Raw genomic sequence first — 21,313 nt, forward strand, 5'->3', positions numbered from 1 at the left:
CATGAATAGAGTGGTATTAATGAAATGAACAACTAGTAACTAAACAAAACAACCTGGACAGTAGAGCCAGGATCACCAACAACAAGCAACAACCGTGTAGCATTGTTGTAGTCATGTGAAGGACGATGATCAGGCCCGAAGTGATTTATTGTAAAGTCTTATTGCAGTGGGCAGGAATGTTTTCCTGTATCTTTCCTTGTGACAGCAGAGCTGGATCAGTCTGTTGGAGAAAGTGCTCCGCTGTCCCTGCAGGAGGTGGTGGATAGGGTGGTCCGGGTTATCCAATATGGATAATAGTTTCTTCAGTGTCCTCCTCTCCACCACCTCTTCCAGATTGTTTTGTTTGCAGCCAATGATGGAGCCGGCCTTCTTAACCAGTTTATTAAGTCTGTTAGTGTCTCCAATGCTGCTCCCCCAGCAGACTATGGCAAAGTACAGTGCACTGGCCACAACAGACTGGTAGAACATCTCCAGCATCTTGCTGCACAAGATGTAGACCTAAAACAATCAATGTCTAAAATCTATATAAAACTGTGGCTTTGAACTGGGTTAAAAGTCCGTTTATGACAGAGCTCTCAGAGTGTCGAGTTTCTCAGTACTGAGACTTGACTTGGACTTGCAAAAAATAACAAGTGAGCATCTCCGGTTACAGGCACACTTAACCCCATCCAGAGAAAGGTGAAAAAAAGATGTGAAATAGTCTGTGCTTTCAGTAAAATCCTCCTTTTCAATCTGGAGTTAAGTTACTCTTTACCTCAAAGATCTCCACATTTTCATGAACACCACGTCAAAAGATTTGTAGGAAAACAGCAGGCGATTTCAACACTTCTTCAGTGACAACTTTGCTTTTCCTCTGATAAAAGGATAACTTCATGAATCTCGTTGGCTTTCTCTTGGTTTGGCACAGTAGTCGCTCTCTAGAATATGAAGCCGGATAATATCAATCAATTAGAGTCAATAAACAGTTACGGGGGAAATGCTGAGAAATGGCTACATCGCCACATCTTTTGACTCACCTCATTAACCATATCATTATGGGCAACACACTTTCCAGTGAGCGAAGAGCTCTAAAAGTCTCAGACCCTGGCAACTGGAATTTACGAGACTGCCGTTACTGCTCGTGTATTTGTACGCATGTGTGTGCAAGTGTGTGTTTGATTAGAGCTTAGAAGGGAGGAGAATTTCTCCCAGTTTGTCAAAATATTGTCACTTTTCTTTGAGAGTCATTTTTTGGGGGGTTTGCGTGTCATCCCAAGTGACGGCACATTTATTCGTGGCTGATTGCGTTTAACGCAAGCTGCCAGCCAGATCGGCGGCGACAAAATGCTTTTTATTTCCAATTGAAACCAAGCATTATACATCACGCTCACGCACAGCACTGACAGAAATGTTCTTCGGATAATAACCCTCTCCTCTCCACTTTCTTGAATCACCATTATTAATAAAATCAGAATTATAGCCCATTGAGTCACAGACCTTTCAAGTGATTGACTTGTTTTCCAAGGCGTTTATTGAGTGCATTTTCGTACAATATTTCTCAGAAAGTTACAGCTTACAAACTCTTGACACATACTTGTCACAATTTACAAGTGGTAGCTATACAGAAAGAAAAAAACAACAAAAGACTGTTCACGCTCTTAAACAGTGTACCTGTGCACACATACATGTCTGTACACACAAATGTGCCTGCTATGCTCACACAGATACATTCACTCTCTCACACACAGACAAACAAAGTATGACATGTGCACGCTCATATCCATCTCCAACATCCACTGTGTAGCACAGGGCGATGTTATGACTGGTTTCCTTGAAAAGGTCCCATTTCACCTGCTCCTCCTTCCCACAGCAACTCCAAGTGTTCACACGGTGTGTGTGCATGTAAGTGTGACATGGAGTCTTTGTGTGTTTGTGTTTCAATATGCGTGTATATCAAGTCCACGGTCTGAAACAGAGGGGAAAAAAAGAGAATGGAGTAGTTTAACAGGGTAGTTTTGTAGGGTGTCGTGTCAGGCCAACACGGCTTCTACAGTTGTGACCTATAAATGATAGGCGTGAAATCAGCTGCTAAAAGGATCGTTGGTCACTTCTCCGACAGTAACAGCACCATGAAACATTTTACAAGCTCTGTTCTTGCGTTTTGCATCAGTGTGATGAATGGCTTCCATATGAAACGGCTTTCAGAGAGGGATGGCGACCCGCCTCTCCATTCATCACACTGGAGTGTCATTACAGTCAGATATTTAGAAAAGACAAACACAGCAAATGGAGAATTACACTGTTGCATAATGAATGCGTTCCATCATCTCATTCACAGGCTCTTGGGTTGAAAAGCAAATCCATGAGACTGAGCTGAATAGAGGACTAAGGGATTCAACTTGAATCATTGGCTTCTGCGAAAAGGGATTCATGCCAATCTCAAGAAGTATGTGATTATTATTATATTGATAAATGGAAAAAGAGAACGCAATTGATTTTGCCCATGAAGCAAACCAGTTGCTTGATTACCGTATGTTCCATTACCAAACTAAACCGTCGAAATTAACTTCATACAATGACAAAGATGTTGCCACATAAACCAAACTGCAAAACAAAAACAGCCAATTTACTTCAATAAGGTAACTTTCTGACTTTCATCTAACACTCCATCTTTATGTCACTGCTATCCTATAAACTGTCTCATCCCGATAAGCACAGACTCTGTCGGGTGTCTGCCAACTTTCTCTTCATTGAGCATCAGGCTGGAAACCAGATGTGGGCAAATCATAATTGAGGGTTCCTTAGTTTGTGTGTATTTGTTTTTTGACACTCCCATCAGTCTCCCTAACCGCGGCTGATCTGATGCCTGTCAAATGGGGGTCCCAGCAGGTGTTTGCATCCTTGCCTGGGCCCACTTGAGCATGGAGCAAACCATTTCTCAGGCCGGGGTGGCCATGGTCCAGCCCACTCCGGGACAGCCCAGGACAGCTTGGTTACACCAAGGATAAACGAGCTGGAGATGTGTCAGCGAGCGAGAGAGGGCAGGACAGAGGAGGATGACTGAAGGCGGGCGAGTATACATAATAATCACTTCGTGGGTCCGCCATCAATTTGTAATGAAAGGTGGTTAGAGCCGTATTCATTCCTGCCTCTTCAAATAGAGCCAAAGGGGATATAAGCAGGGCCACAGCTACAGCAGGGACTTGATCATACAAAAGCTCATGATACATGTCTGTGAATAAGTCACTTTGCTACCATGGCCGCATGTCATGGGAAAACAACCACAGGGACATTCAGGTCAGTTTGCTTTCAATTGTTGTTGCTATTTCATCAACACTTGACAAAACCTTCCAAAGAAACAATAAGTAAGCAAAACCACCACTACTCATCACCAAGCTGCTCTCACACTATCGCGTTGCACAGACCATCCCCAGACTGAAAAAAGAGAAATCATCCTCGTGTACTATCCAGCAATATCCAAAAATATATATTCCAGATACAGCAGTGTCATTTCAAAGAGAGTCCATCCACAGCATCCCTTAGGAACAATATAGACATCTTGCAATCAAGCACTACCAAAGAGTGCGTTTCCAAACACCAATTCCTGCAGCTAAGACTTATGGACCGATTCATATAAGCATGGAACTCCCACAAAGTGTTTGCCCATATGGCAGCAGCGTATAGTGAGAGTGCATAGATGTACTCAGCAGCTTCGCTCCGGCAGTCTGTGGAAGGCTTTGATACAGAGTGAGCAGCATGCCCGTGTGGGTTGTTTATTAATAAGCCTGTGTTCATAGGAATGGCATCAGGCGTCTGTTGGCACACCTCAGCTCAGATGCTCATTTTGACTGTGTCGAGAAGTGAAAAGTGATTTTCAGCGCTTTGATTCGCTACTCTCCCAAGCATTTCAAACGTGCAGCGGGTTTTGCCCCGCCAAAGATACTTACAGGACCCGTGAGAAAGACTGACTGGATTTGCCTGAAATACTGATACATAGCAATTTAATGTTGAGTCAGCGGATATTTACCATAGATGTGGGCCGGCCGAGGTGTGGAGTTTCCTTCCCCTCTGGATGTTGCTGAGCACTCGCAACACACACACACACACACACACACACACACACACACACACACACACACACACACACACACACACACACACACACACACACACACACACACACACACACACACACACACACACAACAACAGAACAAAAAGAAATAAAAACATAAAGCATATCTGTACAAGTAAGTGCTCACCAGCAAGAGACAGAATGTGTACAGCCACATCAAACGGATATTTTGTCAATTATTTTAACTCCTACAGCAAATGTCATATAGATCTACAATACCAATTCTTTGCCTAAAATTCCTTTAATGTTTTCCTCAGCTTAAGATCCAGTTCGGATTGTCCTCGTGCCCCTGAAGCAGGGAAGTCGTACAACCCAGTGTCTGTTGTCCGGCCGCCTGAAGGAAAGCAGGGCACCGTGGGGAATCTACACATTGCATGTGTCTATCACAATCTAGTCAACAAACATGTCTTTGCCAAAAATGCAAGCAGAGAGTTCTGTACATACATATTCATACATATCACCTTCAATATGAAGGTTTATTATGACATATATAATCATATTCAGCAAGAGATAAACATATTTATATTCTCTGAATCTGGGTGGGGCTGGTTTAAGAAGTCCTTTGGCAAGGCCTTCCACCCAGGTTACCACAGGTAGTGTTACAGTTAAAATACGAGTGGGCGGCATCTTGCTAGAGTGATAAAAACAAAACAAACAAACAGATGGTAAAAGACAAAAATATAACTGGCTCTACATTTTGGCCAGTCCATTTAGAATACACTTTTCAAATTCTTCAAACGAGCAAAATGTGATGTGAAAGTTGAAGATGGTGCTCCACTGTACATCCCTGTATTCCTCTCCCTCTAATTATTCCTATTGGTCATTGCTTTTTTTCTTCTGGGACTTATTTCTGGCCAGGTCAAGGCATCTTCATTGCACACATTGACGACGGTAAAAATCACAGGTCACACGTTGTTTCTAAATGTCTCACACTTCGCTTTACAATTTTAACATCTTCAAGTCCAGATAATAAGGAAGTACAAAATCACTCATTGTACCACACAATGTCAATGTCGGATTGTTGGAGTTATTTTGGTTTAAAATTACATGAATGGCAGTCCATAACCATATCAACTGACACCTGTCTTCTTTCCTTTATTGTGGATAAATGGAGAAACAGCATCAAGTCTGAACCCTGAACTCCCGGCGTGGATTGCATGAAGTGTGATAACGGTTAATCGTGTGGTGGTGTAGACCCTGGTCTCCTGTTGTCATGGTAGTGGATTAGATTAAGACAATTGTCTCGATTCTGGCGCGTTCCGACGGATCAGGGGTCATTCGAGGGCTGCCATTGTCGTTGGTCCTACGAATGCTGCCTGCTGCGTGGCACAGCGCCCCCTGTAGTCATGCTATAGTCGTGGGTGAGTGGCTCATCTGCACCCTCATGGACTGGATATTACTGAGGATCTTCTTTTGGTGGCCTGCCAGGGTCACTCCTATTCTCAGCAAGTCCCTGGAGAGAAAGAGAGAAAATTGAAAAGCAAGAACATGTTTGAGGCAATGGATGAAAGACCTTCCATCATATTGAAGATGGAATGGATTATTTGAGTGTAAAGGCATTATACTAGCAAAATACAAAGACTTTCATTTTCTGGTGCATTTACAATCGTAAGATCACTGTATATGAAAGAGCAATTTCAGGGTGAAAAGCTAGTGGCGATGAACAGAAAACACAAATTTACTAAATTAATTCTGTCACTTGATAGAAGACTTAGTAATGCGTGTTGCTTTGCATTGCAAAGAGACTGCATGAATGCCACCAAGCCCCAAGCATACATTTTTTAATAAAAAAAAATGTTAGAATGATTATACATTTTCACATAAATTTGTAGACCAAGCAACATTGTTAATTAAAATAAATGAAGTGCAATGTGCATACCACGAGTGCTATGAGAAATGAATTCACGAGCCATGCTTTGAAACACTCATGAACACAGAGACAGTAGCAAATAAATGTGTCTCTTACAAATGTGTTTTTAAAGGATTTACATCCTGATCCATTTTGGAAGTGTTCATAGAAAACCTTTTGGATGCAATCGTTCAAAGACTTGAGTCACTGGGCGCATTCATGCTAAAAATACACACACTTGATGTTTAGTCATTTCATAAAGTGTGCCCATCAGTTGCCATATGGATTTAGACCTCTTCATTTGCACACGAGCAGATGAACTCACTCTGAGGTCATTTGAGCCACCAGCTGCAGGGAGGTGAAACCTGAGTTGAGGAAGTTGTCTCTGTACTGGCTCATCTTGATGGCAGCGAGCCAGTCCTCTACTGAGCTGAAGGTGTTGAAGTCAGGTATGGATCTGTCCAACAGTGGCTGAGAAGGCCTGCAGAAGCGAGAGGGGAAAAGGGGTTAAGTATAGTACAGGGCTTTGATAAAAGGAGGATTTGAAGAGAAGGAGAGGAACTGTGGTTATGGCTTTTGCGTAGGTGTGTGTGAGAGGATGCAAGATGGAGAAGGAGAAAGTGTGAGTGTATCTATCTATCTATCTGTCTATCTATCTGGAGAAAAGCTCCACTCCTTGGCTGAATGGCAAGTGCTGCTCCTACAACAGCATGTTATCGTGATGTTTCTCAGTTTCAGATATAAGAAAACTGGTCACAATTAAAGAAACAGTGAACTGAGCTACAATACAGGAGGGACCGTGTTGAAAAACAGGCTCCATTGTAGAAGCTCAAACTCACACAAAGCCAGAAGTTCACCTTTTAACATGGCAGCTGCACAAAGCACACGGCAAAACCAGTGGCTTCAGGACAAGTCTCAAAGTGACCCTCAGTGTCCCGGCCAAAGCCTCAAATTTGGAATGGAAAATATGTGGAGGAACCTGAAGCTTGCAGTTCACAGAAAGTCCACAACCAACGGGATGAGCTTGAGAGGATGTTCAAAGAACGGTGGAATAAATTGCCCAAAACAATTGCAGGACTGGCAATATCATATCAGTTCGAAAACAAATCAAGGCAAATGGTCCCTCTACAAAATAATGAAGACAAATTCTGAATATCTATATACATTTTGTATTAGACATTTTTGGAAAAACACGTTTTTGCTATGACATTTTAAGGTTAAAAAAAGACACCACAAAATGTGGAAAAATCCAACTTTTTAAAGCCCATATGGGGGTCTGAATGGGTGGGAGGAAAAGTTCAGGTTTGATGCAATCAACAGCAATAAATTCATGTTTATTTTATGAGGGGATGAAAAGCAAGCATGTGTGTGCTGGATTGTTTGTGCAGACAGCATGTGTAAATACTGTATATATAAACTGCTGAAAAGCATATTTGTGTGTCCTTAATGTCCCCTTTAGGGTGAATGCACGTGTAATGTGCGGGTTGAAAAAGTGTTTTTACTCACACTGCAGGGATGTTGGCCACAGCTTTGAGGCTGGTGGGATTACGGATCATCTTATCCAGGGTGCTGACAATGTCGGCGAAGCGGGGGCGTACGTTACGGTCCTTCTGCCAACAGTCCAGCATCAACTGGTGCAGAGCGCTGGGGCAGTCCATAGGTGGCGGCAGACGGTAGTCCTGTTCAATTGCGTTAATCACCTGGAGTACGGGTGAGAAGGGGAAGTTTGGGTATTTACAACGTATTGCTGTCAGTCACAGGTTTTTTTCTACCAACTGGCTGGTTGTCAGTAATATACTTCATTAAAAACAAAATACCAATTTGAGTTTGCAGTGACTAATGATATTTAGCATATCCACTCTGTAATCCAGACACGCTCATCCCTGCCTCAACACCCCCCCCCCCCCCCCCCCCCCCCCTTTCCCATACGGACACGCTCCCTCTGGCCACTCCAGAAACAGTTAGCATTCATGCTGATGTGTCCTTCTTCTTGACTGCAGCCAATCATATGCCACTCCTGGAGGACAGAGCAATGAAAGAGACGGCAAGGAAAGCAGAGGCAGTGTCACTGTAGAAAGAGGTCACTTGGGAATGGGCAGATTGCATATAATTAACACGGTGAAGCACAGCCACTTGACACATGTCTCTTAAAGGCTGCCTGGCCTTGTTAGAGACAAGCTACAATTAAGAGTTTCAGGGTAGTCAGAGATAGAGTGAAGTGTTTTGAAAGAGTTGAACAAAGTTGTATCACAACTTCAGGCAGATTTGGAGGCTGAGTGGAGTACCTTTAATCCAATGACCACCCTTCAAACTCCAGTCACTTCTTTTTTTTAGCTATAATGCATGGTTTGTAATAAAGTTACAAACAATTATGTCCAAAATAACTATATTATCCCAACATAAATTTAAAAAAGATTAATCTGTTGCCATGAAGTCCCTTCTTAGACATTACAAACACAAAAGACTGTCCAGATTGCTGCATTGCACATTGATGGACCTCGCTCTCCTCTCACCCGTATACATGTATCCAAACTGTCTGTAGATGCAATCTTTTCTTAAAAATGCATAGTTGCGAGATAAGGGTCTGGTGTGAAATCAAGTCGAAAAGATACTGTCATTAAAAATTAGAGGCTGCTCTGTCGGTTGCCAAGTCCACCCCGGAGTTGAGTGCAACTCAGCACAATCTTGACAAATGGTGCATATGGAGAAGTGGTTGTGTGTTTGTGTGTGTGTGTGGACTGAGCAGCCGGACATGCTGAGCAGTGCCAGTCCTCTTCTCTGCATTAGTCCCACCAGGCAGTGTTTGCTGCTGGCCCACTGAGGCAACATCTGCTGGGTTGGACGGTCCTTGTGGAGCAGGGTCCATAGAGGCCTGATGGTTGGCTGATTGTCTCACTCAGGGAGCTTAGGGAGAGAGACTTTGTAGCATGGGACTATATCCAATGGTTGTGGGGGTTGGTGTTGGTGCCTGTGTGTTTGTTGGAGTCTGTGTGTGGAACTTATCCAAACGGACATGGGGAACAAAGCAGAGCTCTCAGCAATCATCCATTGCTCTCAAAATCTGGCCAGGAAGGAAAGAGGATCGTGTGCAACTGTGTCCATAATACGTCTGCTTTCAAAGTCAGAGTCAAGGACATCTTCAGTCATGATGCTATGAGATGGGAGCCGATAAAAATGTGTGATTGATTACAGCTTCCTCTCTTATGAGTGATCCTAGATTGTGTATCTATGGGGTCGTTTAACCACATCTGTACGCAAATGGTCATCCTCTTAATGAGGCAGTTTATTCAGATTCAAACTTGTTTTTTACACTTACTTAAATGTTTATTTTTATGATTTTTCTTTAGGATCCCATAAACTCTGTAACTTTCTAGAAAGCTGCTACTTCCTAGTAAGAGGTGCATCTTCCGTGGTGACGCCATGCTGTACTAGTGAAGTCAACACATTATTTGACAATTCAACTTTTCAGCCTGTCATATCAAATACAACGACTTTTCTCTCCATAACTGAAAGCCCAGTTAACACTCACTATCCAATGTTCTGCCCTAACATCCTTTTTAAAAGGAAAAACATTGCATAAAAAAAGCAACGGTACAAATTCATTGGTCTACCAGTAAACACTTACATCCTGGTTGGACATGTCCCAGTAAGGCCTCTCTCCGAACGACATCACCTCCCACATGACGATGCCGTAGCTCCAAACGTCACTGGCGGAGGTGAACTTTCTGTAAGCGATGGCTTCTGGTGCTGTCCACCTCACTGGGATCTTCCCACCCTGAGGAAAAAACAGTTTCACAAAATGTTTTTTTGCGAACATTCTTTTGCTGCCATTACCCTCAACACCTCCGTACTTGCATGAGCTGTACTAAAACTCTCTATCCCCCCAATTCACCCAGTATCAACACTCCAGCAGCCAAAACATACATAAGATTCTGCTTCTGTCTCAGCAGCGGCTCCTAACAGTGTCCGCCCTTCACACATCGACCAACATCACATTTAGCGTCTCCTCTCCCAGAGCAGTGTTTGAATGAAGGAAGATAGGCCCAGGCTTCTGCTCGTACATCGAGCGTGTCTGCCTGTAATTGGGCTACCTGGGCCTCAGGCATGCCACGCGCCCTGTTGGCTGAAATTGACAGCTGCTTGTTTAATATTCCACACACACACACACACACACACACACACACACACACACACACACACACACACACACACACACACACACACACACACACACACACCTACACACACACACACACACACACACACACACACACGTATGGAGGTGTTACAGGTCAGTGCTGTATGGCACTGCAGAGGTGGAGAGGCTGAGCTCATTAACGACCACCTCCTTTGGGTTTGACCTTTGCGAGGTTGCTGACGCTGAAAAGAGATTTAACACCCGACCCTGAATGAAAGCTGCGATGAGGAAACACTGCAAGACGCAGAGGCAACACTCAGCTCTCAATGAGCACACGAGGAGCCAGCGGAGAAGAAGACATGAAGCATTGAATGAATTAGGCGATTGGTGCAGTGTGTGGTTGTCTGTGTGTGACCGACGGAGAAAATGAGAGGACAGGAAAGAAATACGGAGAGGAAGAGATCAATAATCTAAGCCCCAACGACTTCAGTGCTTTTCTCATACCTCAGACTAGTTCATATCTGAATGGTTTCATCTTTACTAAGACCCCAGGACACTTTCTCTTGCCCTTCCTTTTGTCCGAGGGCAAACTGGAGCTACACAGATACAAGCCGAATATCATCCCGGAGAAAAAACAAAAGGGCCAATCCCCTGCCTCTTCTTCTGTCACTCTGTCAGGGGCAATGCTTCAAGTCAATTATTTCATTTGGAAGAGCATACATAAGATGAAAAACAACGAAATAAAAACAGAATAACATGAAAACATAGCTGCTCCAAGCAAAATGCTCTCTATTACGGTCCCTCTTTATCATTACTTGCTCAGTGCCCTCTTTTGCGCCGTACATCTGGTCTCATGCCCCAGGACCCTGTTGGGGATATGAGCCGAGTGTCGCTGGAATGGCCTGAGCAAAAACACAGGCTTCACAAGAAGGTCCTTGTGCGCCTCCAATGAGAAAGACTTTAGTAATAACATTTCCAAAGCAAGTGAGTCAGAGGCAGCTATGCAAACCCTTAGTAATTACTGCTGTGGGCCAATGCTGCCAAAATCCTGCTTTAATAACATGAAGTGCTGAACAGCTCATGCATATAGGGAAGAAGGCATAAACATAATACAAATTATTTGAGCTGGATTTTTTCCAGTAAAAAGAGCACTGATACCACAGGGAATGAGTTGGGGGGGGGGGGGGGGGTAGCAGAAGTGATGATGGGAATTAAAACAGACCTATAGTCAACACAAAAGCAGGAGTGCTGTGTGGTGCCTCGAAGCATGGGGAGAGCTCTTTGGATATGGTATATTGTGCTGGCTACTGAAGAAGAAACAAGCTGTTTTCTGTTTGCCTTGAAGTGAAATATCGCCCCTGAAACTAAATTCACACACTGCTATCATCCCGGACAGTTAATTCAGAATATGTGTGGATAAGCCAGAATGTAGCACGGTCACTGCAGCTGCAGAACTTCTAGGCCTTGAGAGGAGTAATCTGTAATGATATCAAGTGACACTTCGCAAAACTCCCATGATAATAAATAAAGTGGGTGACATAGAGTGCCTGATTCTCCGGAGATACTGGATGGGTCTATTTTCTGGTTGATAAATGTGGGTACTGTGAGGAAAAAAGTGAGTGGCCATGAGGGGGTGTAAACCTGAAATAAATGCGCTACAAAGATACCTTACCATATTCTGTCAAAAAAAACAACTCTTTCCCATTTTCCACACTCTGTGACATTAGCAATTTATATAATAGCAACTAAATTTCCACATTAGTCATTTGGACAACACATCCAACCATGTTTGCACAGAGAATATCTATCTAGAAAACCTTGAGCAGAAACAGGAGTGCGCTGTCAACCTAATGTCACCAGAATGAGGATTAGAGTACTGGCTCCACCTGGTTGTGACCACCTGTGTCAGGCAGTGACCAGTTGTGACAGCTAGCGACATGTCTGGAGTCCGACTGCAACAGAGATGTGCTGGGACTGTCAGGTTAAGAGGTATCACGTTGAGACGAGCGTGTTTCTGTGACAGCCAGGTCCACCGGATGAAGGATAAACATGTGGTGGTGAAATAATGTGTGTACTTACTGGTGTCTGCAATGGTCTCTTTGCCCAATAAAGTGTGTCATTGATACACATAGCAAGGGTATGAAACACCTGTCATGTCTTTGCAGTGGTTCGAGCTGATAGATATCTTCATGTAGACTGTCACTGACATGCTGCTGCAGAATGAAGTGAAATCTGTAGCAAATATACCTGCCAGAGTACAATGACTAGTCAACGCAACAATGTCCCAGATAAACGTACTGTAAAGTTAAGTGTTTGGTCTTGATTTTGCTCAGCCTTTTCACTTCACAGAAGCTATTTCGAGATTCCAAGTAAACTTTCTCCTTAATCTGGAAGACAAATATGAAGATATCCTTCTCCCCATCTTATTTCCTCCCCTGTTCCTTCTTCTCTTCTTCTTTCCTTTAATCCTCCAACTTCAGTTATCCACTTCCAAACAATGCACACTCAAATGGACTTGAGCACATTTACTTAGGCTGGGGAGAGTGCTCCATCAACATCCTTTTAATGAAATCCTGAGAGCAACGATCTGCCCTGGATGTCTGCCCAAACAGGAAGAGAAAGAGTGGGATGGAGAGAAGCCAAGAGAGGGAGAGTGCTATGGAGTGATGGGGAGGAAAATAGAACAAAAAGGGGTGGAGGTTGGTGACAGAGATGTTGGTTTCTCAGACACCCACGGGAATGTATGGTGGAGAGAAAGACACATGTCTTTCACCATGTACACCATATATACATTGGAGACATGCAAACCTCGGTGAAAGCATTTGTCAAACTTTTATTTTATGTTCCAAAGATCCCAGACAGTCTCACATTAGGCTGGGAATAGTTTCGTATCTGGATTTCATTAACAAACGAATTCTGGAAATGTCTCTATACTGCGTGGGAGGATAACAGAAGGGAATAAAAAAATGCTATGCACACCCACAATAGCCCCCCATAATTGCTCTACTTCTGAAAAAAAAAGATTAAAATACTTGTGCTTCATATTACCAGGAACCTTCTATAGCATCCTGATCCCATTTCAAAAAGAATTACTGAAAATAACTGAAATCCAGTCAGGTTACAGTATCAGTAAAAGCAAAATACACCAAACAAATAGTTTCAGGTTTAGCTTATTCTTTAAATAGAGTGATTTAACTGAGAAATAAGATAATAATGTAATTTAGTGCACCAGTTCAAATGCATCCCAATAATGTAATAATCAAAAGGGTATTAAAGACGTGTGTAACATTTCTCCTATGTCATAAACAAAATGTTCAGGACTTTCTTACTATTTTAATACTCTTCATTGTCACCTTTAATTCCTAGATTCCAGAGTTTACGTTAGCTTAGTTAGCTAGCTAGCTGCTAGTGACAGTTGTAGTTTCAGCAAAATTGATGGTAGCTAGCTAAACATTTTAGATTGATGACTGGTACAACTGCCACCGTCATACTGCATAATAGTTGGTGTTATGACTGCTGACTGCTATACCCAGATTTCACCATAAAAAAAGGAAAAACATGTAAAAAAGTGATTATGTAAACCATATTTTTATGCCAAAGCATTTCAACTACAATTACAAAACCAATTTGGTTCGGTAAACAAAATGTAGTGCAGGACACAGCAGTTATATTCTTGTCAGCACTTAATGGAGTGTTGCAGGATTTAGTCCTGACAACTTGGAAATGGGATAGCATTTTTGCACTTCCGGTTCCCTAGTCTTGAAGTCAATGTTTTTTTAATGGGTTTTGAGCTAGATGTAAAAATCCCATTGGCGTTTTTGTCGAGGGAACCAGTACAATGCTAACTTTTGAGTTTGGAAGAATATGAAAAACAAATGTTGTCATGTCAACACTTTTATTTTGAAGGTACTAAAAAGCTTTATATTTGGAAATTACTGCTTTGGTTAAACAACAAATTAAATATCGGTTTCTTTAATTGCAGTCTGCCGTATATTATTTAAAAGGAGACACAGGCTCACCAACAAAGAAGGTATCTCTTACACTGATTTAGTTGTACACAAACTTCGTTGTGAATCCTGCTCAGATGCAAATGCAGTCCAACAGCCGCAGATGGCGAATCAATGCCCACCTTATACTAACTCTGGCAAACACGACAGAAGGTATAAATCAAGGTGGAGTGCTTTGGATGGTTGTTCCCACTTTGATGCAGGGACCAAGTATGGATCACGTTACTTTCCTTCTGTTTTTCAAAACCTACACCTCCTCCATATTCATATTCTTTTCCAGTCCTGGAAATTGTCTGCTGCTATATTTAACCCAAGACTGAGCAAATTAAACTCTGCAATCTGAATAAAATTAGTGTGGAAACAACTTAATTAGCTTCCAATAAAAAAATTTAAAAACCGAGAGATAACAACAAATCAGGGTAGGGGAGCATGTTTCGTATTTCGCTGAAATTATGTATGAGCATGTCTGTGGTTCTATTTCCAGCATCAGCGACTTTAGCTTGGCAGGACACTCGAGTGGGAAGCCAGATAGGGATCATGCATCGTCACTGCAGTGGTGACTCTACTTATGTGGGGTGGGGGAGTTGGAAATCTGTGCAGGAGAGCTCTCCCAATCAAACTGACAGATGACAGTAAGTACCTGGCATGTACTAGTCAACGCCTTCCTCCAGCTTAAATAAGGGAGTTGGAAATAGCAGGGTACGTGGGAAATGCCAACAATTACATTGGAAATTGTTCTGATGCTCTCACCACACATCTCATATGAGTCTCATCCAGTTTAAACCAATTACCAACATTTGGAGATATCAGCCCTGGATTCTTTTCCAACACAACTTCTACTATATCGTGCTACAACTGCAAAATATAGCCACTGAGAATTTGTTCCAGCTAAAAACAGGAACAACACGTGTGTGTACACAGGTTGTATTTGAACATTAAAATACCCTAAGCCTCGGCTTGTGGAAATATGGAGGGAGACTGTTGAACTTCGGTGCATTATCAAAGAGAATCATTGGATTACATCTTCCTTTACCTATATCAGGAAATAAAGAAAACAAGCTCTTAAAATGTATTAATATTACCAACAGTGAGGCACATACCCATTTTTGACAATGCTGTAGTGTGGAATCGCCATGTGGCGTAGTGTAAACTAGACAGCAAATGTGAGATACTGTATATATTGACAGTTGGTCATTTCATAGTGTAAGCACTGTGAAAACAGCTTTTTAACACATATTTTGCCAAATCTTTTTCACATTAAATTTTAATAACAAAACACGATATTTTTATCTGTATATTAACATTTTTTGTTTGTGCATCTCCATCTAAATATTTGTGTAGATGAACTTGCTGTTTGCCTGAAATTGGCTGTGATAATGGGGAGATTTTGGGGTGTGTCCTTGCTGTATGTTATGATGTATGGATATGGCCAGCAGTGCCATAACTTGTGGCCATCCTGGTGACACATATATAAATATGTCATACAAATTTGATACGTCATAAAAAGTCCCCTTGTTTGCCATGTTCCCATTTCCCTTCATGTTTACTCAGAGACTCTGTCCCTTTAACTTGAGGTGCATAAATATTTCACTACAAGTTGAGTAGACGAGCCAAAAAAAGTGCATAGGCCTGAAGCCAAAGAGAGAGGGGTAAAGGATGCAAATAGAAAACAGACAAATGACAGAAACAACAGCACAATCCACATAGTGTGAGCACTGGAGCGGAGCAGGGAGAATGTCACTCAGGTCACAGGGATTTGACAGATGAGCTTTGTTACTGGCTCTGTGTGACCTCGCCTTTCAACCCCTCTCAGCCTCAATACAACAAACACACACACACACACACACAAAAACACATACACAGAGCCCCATACATGTCCATTCAGTCACAATGTACAGTACACATCGCGTGACATGCAAGGCAGTGACAGACGTCTCAAATTGTTAGTTGAGGCACAAGCAGAAATTCCTGACCCATACCTGTCTTCCTCACTCTGGTCCTGTGGCTAAGCTGTGATAGACTTGACACACTACTCTCACCTGCCAGATTTTGGAAACATATCCACACACACAAATTTCATGTTGCTCGTTTTCTCTTTTATCTTAGCCACAAACTAACACTAAACCCCAGTAGCTATGCCCAGTTCTCTGTCTTTCACTCACCCATGACCGCCAAACACAAACAAAACATATGACGCATCACCACCGCAAACAGCATCATTCGTCACATCTACACTGAGTATGCGGCTCTGATGTGCCTTTGTGTTGCGGGAAAAGCCTTGAAATGGGAAAGAAGGGGACAGCTGGAGGAAAATGGATGCATTGATGGATGGCTCCTTAGACAGATGGATTGTTGAATAAAGAGAATAATGTGAAAGTCTTCTCGGTTCGCCGGGTGTTTAGAAATCAATCCTCTTCTTTGTCAGGTAAGCAGGGTCACTCGCATCTCACCTGGAATTGTGATCATGCTCCTCTGGGTAACTTCTTAAACGATGCAACCATGCAATCATGCAGTGATGCAAGTATACAGAAAAGCCACCGCTGCAAGGAAGCGCAGTCTTTAAAGTCTTTAAATTAATGAGCATATATCACCGAAGCAATACCATTGCAGTCCAAGCGTTGTCCTGTTAGCCTAATTAATCACAACCTTGGTTAGCAGCCAACAGAGAGAGAGGAGAGCCCCCTTCTCTCTGAAACCTCGACAACAAATGCTCCAGAGTGAACCTACATCCAGGGTTAACAAAATTACCAGCATGTCCCCCTAACCATACATCCAGCATCACACCACAGGCACTGTAATTGGTGTGCCTCAAATTGCAGGGAAAATTAGAAAAGCAGTAGAGGGAAAGAGGTGATTAATTTGCTGGAGGAGGAGGAGGTCGATGGGGATGTAAATCACTGCATGTCAGCAATTTAATTTTCCAGATTCCCCGGCCTTGTCTGCCACGCCAGCCTTGCTCACTGATTGGTTAGCGGCAGGTCATAGCGGAAGAAGTCAAGGAGTGAAGGGCACCATGCATAGCTTAATTACAGTATAGGACCATGTGGAGGACTCTGTGGACGCTCCCCCCCCCCCCCCACACACACTTGTTTGCATGTTCCCCTGAATACAGGGGATTAAGGTTGAGGAGGACAGGTGAAATGAAAGTCTGTGGCAACGTCAGCTCTTCATATCATCATATTGTCGTCATATTAGATGATCACTATTTAGTTCTCTTCAAGCCTTTAACAAGTATATTAACGCACTCTGGTTATGTGATTTGAATGAAACTGCTCTTTCGATTTGGAAGGAACCAAAATAGCACAGAAGATTTCATCTGGATGCTTCTTATAATAAGGCAGCACTCAGTATGAACGTGAAGCACAGCCAAAGCTTTGATGTGCTTGTTTTAAAATCTCTATCAGTAAAAAAAGAAAACTGAGTGTGTTACCATCATAACGTAGAGCTCCCTAGGTTCCGACTTCAAACATCAACTGCTCTATTGACTCTCCAGATAATGCCCTCAAGGAGACTTTGTTAGCATTAAACAACATCAAAACGCGGAATGCAATCTATGATCCAATCCACACCTTTTACACCCTGTTTTCTTAGCAAGCTCAGCAGCGCAGACAACAGGGAGCTACTCCTCTTTGTTGCTAAATACGACCCATTCAGCAAGGTTTACCCAGAGGGGTCAAGGATACAAAGCAAGCTATTCCTGGGAGCGATTAGCTCCTAGCCACACCAATGTGAAGCCATGTCTCCTCTGGTCCTTATGACACTTCTAGTTCACCCCTGGGCTACCACCTGCCAATTGTTTACACTGTTTTGCTGCGCATTTGTGTTTTTGCATATAACCTATGCTGGAATCTATGGGTTGTACTCTCCTCCAATCCCAACTATACATTCGCCACTGACTGCTCATCTCCACCGATAGAGTTCACGCATTAAGAACCTCACTGCCCAAGATTCGATGCCAACAGAGGTTGGATCACCTCCGATGCTTGAATGTGATGCTTTGATGTAATGAGAGCGAGCTGGAGATCGATGCCGTCTAGGTCCCTACTCCAGCCACCAATGCTCTGCCACTGCCTCCGGTCATCCCTGCTGAGACACCACCCTAGTTTGTAGATAATGATGACGTCAATATCTCGGTGTCCGGTACATCAGCATCCCGTGAAAGTCCACAACCGACATTTCTCTTTCTGGTCTTCCCGCTAGTGATGACCACTGCAGCAGGACGTGTGTGCCTACAGCAGTCTACGCTACTTCCACCGAAGCCAGTGAGCATTCTCTGCCATGGTTTTACAGCCACATCTTGGCTGGGGAAGAGCGGTGGTGGTGTGTGGACCGACACATAAATCTCCTCGAGCTACTGGCAATGTTCTTGGTCTTCCACCACTTCAGACCCCTGAAGCAAGTGGGCAAAAAGGAAGTGATGGTGATGACAAACAACAGCACCACGGTGGCCTACATTAACAGGCAGGGCGGAGCTCAGTCTGTCACTGCCCTTTTGGGGAAAGTGGTGAGCCTGTGGTTGTGGGTCTTAGATAAGTTGTTGTCTCTGAAGGTTCTCCACGTTCTGGGACAAGAGAACAGGGGCGCAAAGAGAAAAAAGACGACCAGAGAAGTGGAAGCTTCACCCCAAGGTGGAAAAGCGGATTTGGACATAGTTTGGGAAAGCAGAAGTGGATATGTTCAACAACCAACGCATCAATCCGACTCATCAATCTCCTGTTGGAGAAAGTGAGGCAGTCTGGTAGCCCGAAGTTGCTGCTCGCCGCCGTGTTAGGCAGAAATGACTCAGATGATGGCAGCCCAGCCCTGGACCAGTTCTGGGTGGCTCTGTCTCAGGACGCAGGTGCGATAGGCCTGTTGTCCAACCTGGGCCATCTTCTCCAGGCTTGGCACCTGAGAGCGAAAAGCTGAGGAGGGCTGGACTGTCTGTACAGGTTGTGCAGACCATCAAAGCAGCAAGAACGGGATCCACAATAGCCTGTACAAGGCAATGTGGTCAAGGTTCCAACGTTGGTGCAAGGAAAGGAGGCTCGATCCCCTGTCCTAAGCAGTTAGGTATATTCTTTCTTTTTGCAGTGTTTGGTGGATATAGGGCTGCCTAATGCTACTGTCAGTGTGTGCAGCAGCCAACTGGTCTGTGGCCACCTTGTCTTGAAGCAGTTCTTGAAGGGGATCAGAAGGCAACACCCAGTAATGGGTGCCTGCTTCCTACAGTGGGAAATGCCAGCCAAAATTCAGTGGACGAATGCCTGCTTGTGATTGGAGAAGAGTAATACCCAGAGTCCAGTAGAGGACTCTGCCTGTGCTTACAGGTTAACAATATCATAACCTTCTTTGCTGCTTAACCTCAGCCACATTAGAAGGAAATTAAATAGAAGGAAATTACTTTGTGTGTTTTGTTTGTTCACCAACATTTTGATGAAGACAAATTATTTTGAGAACTTTCTTTTTGTACCTGTGTAGCACTGACTCACAGGCAATTGTATTGTATGCTTTTGATCTCAAGTTTTGCATGTGTTGAAATAACACTGAAACTCATTTTAGAATAGGCTCTTTTTATAGCATAATATACTCATATTTATTCATAATAGATACAGTGCTACTTCAATGTTGTAAATTCACAGTGTATACAACAAATCATTTTCAGAAAGATTTCTACTCCCAGGCAAGACTGGGCGAATAGGTCGTGTAGAGTCACTGGAGGCTGCTGACCCAAAATAAGAGGAGGAAAGGTCAAATGCAGGACATGGTTGGTTCAGTGCCTTGCAAAATAACAGTGTATGGCAGAAATGTATGGCTTTTGTAAGAATATTGATATGGTATGTATATTTAACATACAATGTAAGTGGTATTTAACAAATATATATATATATATATATATATATATATATATATATATATATATATATATACATACAGTATATATATATATACCTTGAGGTATAATAATATTGAACATGCTCTTTTTCCATATTGACCAGTTTTGCTTGCACAAGACCTTGCTGTCATCAAAATGTACCAACACATATGATATATTGACAGTAAAACAAGCTACTTTATGCAGCAAAGTATCAAAGCAGAGCCAATGAGATGATACCAGACTCCTACTCATGGGCCTGCACACACAGACACACATCATCATTATATGCTCGCACACACACACACACACACACACACACACACACACACACACACACACACACACACACACAGACATGAAAAAAAAGAAATCACTCGCACAAATTCGGGCATGCCGGGAGTCCTAATGACCTGTACCGTGTGTTTGCGAGGGTGTAGGAGTGTGTAGGAGTGTGTTCTGAATTAGGAAGAGGAGAGGCAGAAGATTAACTAACGATGGCTGCTAATAATTACAGATCTGTAGAGTGGAGGAGTTAATGAGGAGCCAAAGCCTCCCATGATGCCCGAGTAACAATGAATGAGGAGGGAGAGAGAGAGAAGGGAGCGAGAGAGAGGGGGTGGTAGCTGTCAATTTGAGAGGCCGCAATGCCCTTTGGTTTCTCTGCACTCTGGGCATGTCAACGAGAGAGGAGCCTTCCCAGAGGAGGCTTGTCTCCACACTAATGAAGATGTGACAGACCTCTGGTCCGTGACTTGCAGTGTAGAGGAAAGAGGAGGAAGGATGATGAGGAAGACAGACAGCTAATATAAAATGAAAGGCACTGAAAAGGTGAAAGGTTGCCGAGACCTTCAAAAAGAATGAGACAACGTCATGGAAGCAAGAATGAGTATTCGACTGATAGGTTTCGATTGTTGTAAATGTCAATAACAAATTGACTGGACACTTAAAAGATACATTGCATGCAGATAAAAACGAGATTAGTAAAAACGAAAATGTTACCTATGGCCCTTGAAATAAAGTTAAACATACAAGTACTCACTAGAGAGCTGGTGTAGCTGGGATCAGAGCTGTCATCCTGTAGGTAGCGCGACAGGCCAAAGTCAGACACTTTGCACACCAGGTTGCTGTTGACCAGAATGTTTCGTGCAGCCAGGTCACGGTGGACATAGTTCATTTCTGAGAGATATTTCATCCCAGCTGAAATCCCACGCATCATTCCCACTAACTGGATCACCGTGAACTGCCCATCATTTTGCTAGAGGACAGAGACAAAAAAAATGAAAGCAGTTATTTATACGATAACTTTGTCACAATTAACATAAATGAGATTAGCTGGAGGATATAGAGAT

At 43.0% G+C, this 21,313-nt stretch overlaps 1 protein-coding gene across 2 annotated transcripts in view; it reads right to left on the reverse strand.

Annotated features, from left to right (window-relative positions):
• Positions 1–5,190: 5,190 nt before the first annotated feature.
• Positions 5,191–21,313, reverse strand: part of ephb1 (EPH receptor B1) — a gene marked incomplete at its 5' end in the record, with an annotated part of 141,711 nt that continues 125,588 nt past the window's right edge. For both annotated transcript variants that reach the window (XM_079284599.1, XM_079284600.1), the window contains 5 exons: positions 5,191–5,566; positions 6,288–6,443; positions 7,469–7,662; positions 9,588–9,737; positions 21,004–21,219. In XM_079284599.1, coding sequence (XP_079140725.1) covers positions 5,458–5,566; positions 6,288–6,443; positions 7,469–7,662; positions 9,588–9,737; positions 21,004–21,219 — 825 coding nt within the window. In that variant the 3' untranslated portion in view covers positions 5,191–5,457. The remainder of the gene's footprint in view (positions 5,567–6,287; positions 6,444–7,468; positions 7,663–9,587; positions 9,738–21,003; positions 21,220–21,313) is intronic.

Source organism: Melanostigma gelatinosum, assembly GCF_949748355.1.
Source record: "Melanostigma gelatinosum genome assembly, chromosome: 15".
Taxonomy (NCBI): Eukaryota; Metazoa; Chordata; class Actinopteri; order Perciformes; family Zoarcidae; genus Melanostigma; species Melanostigma gelatinosum.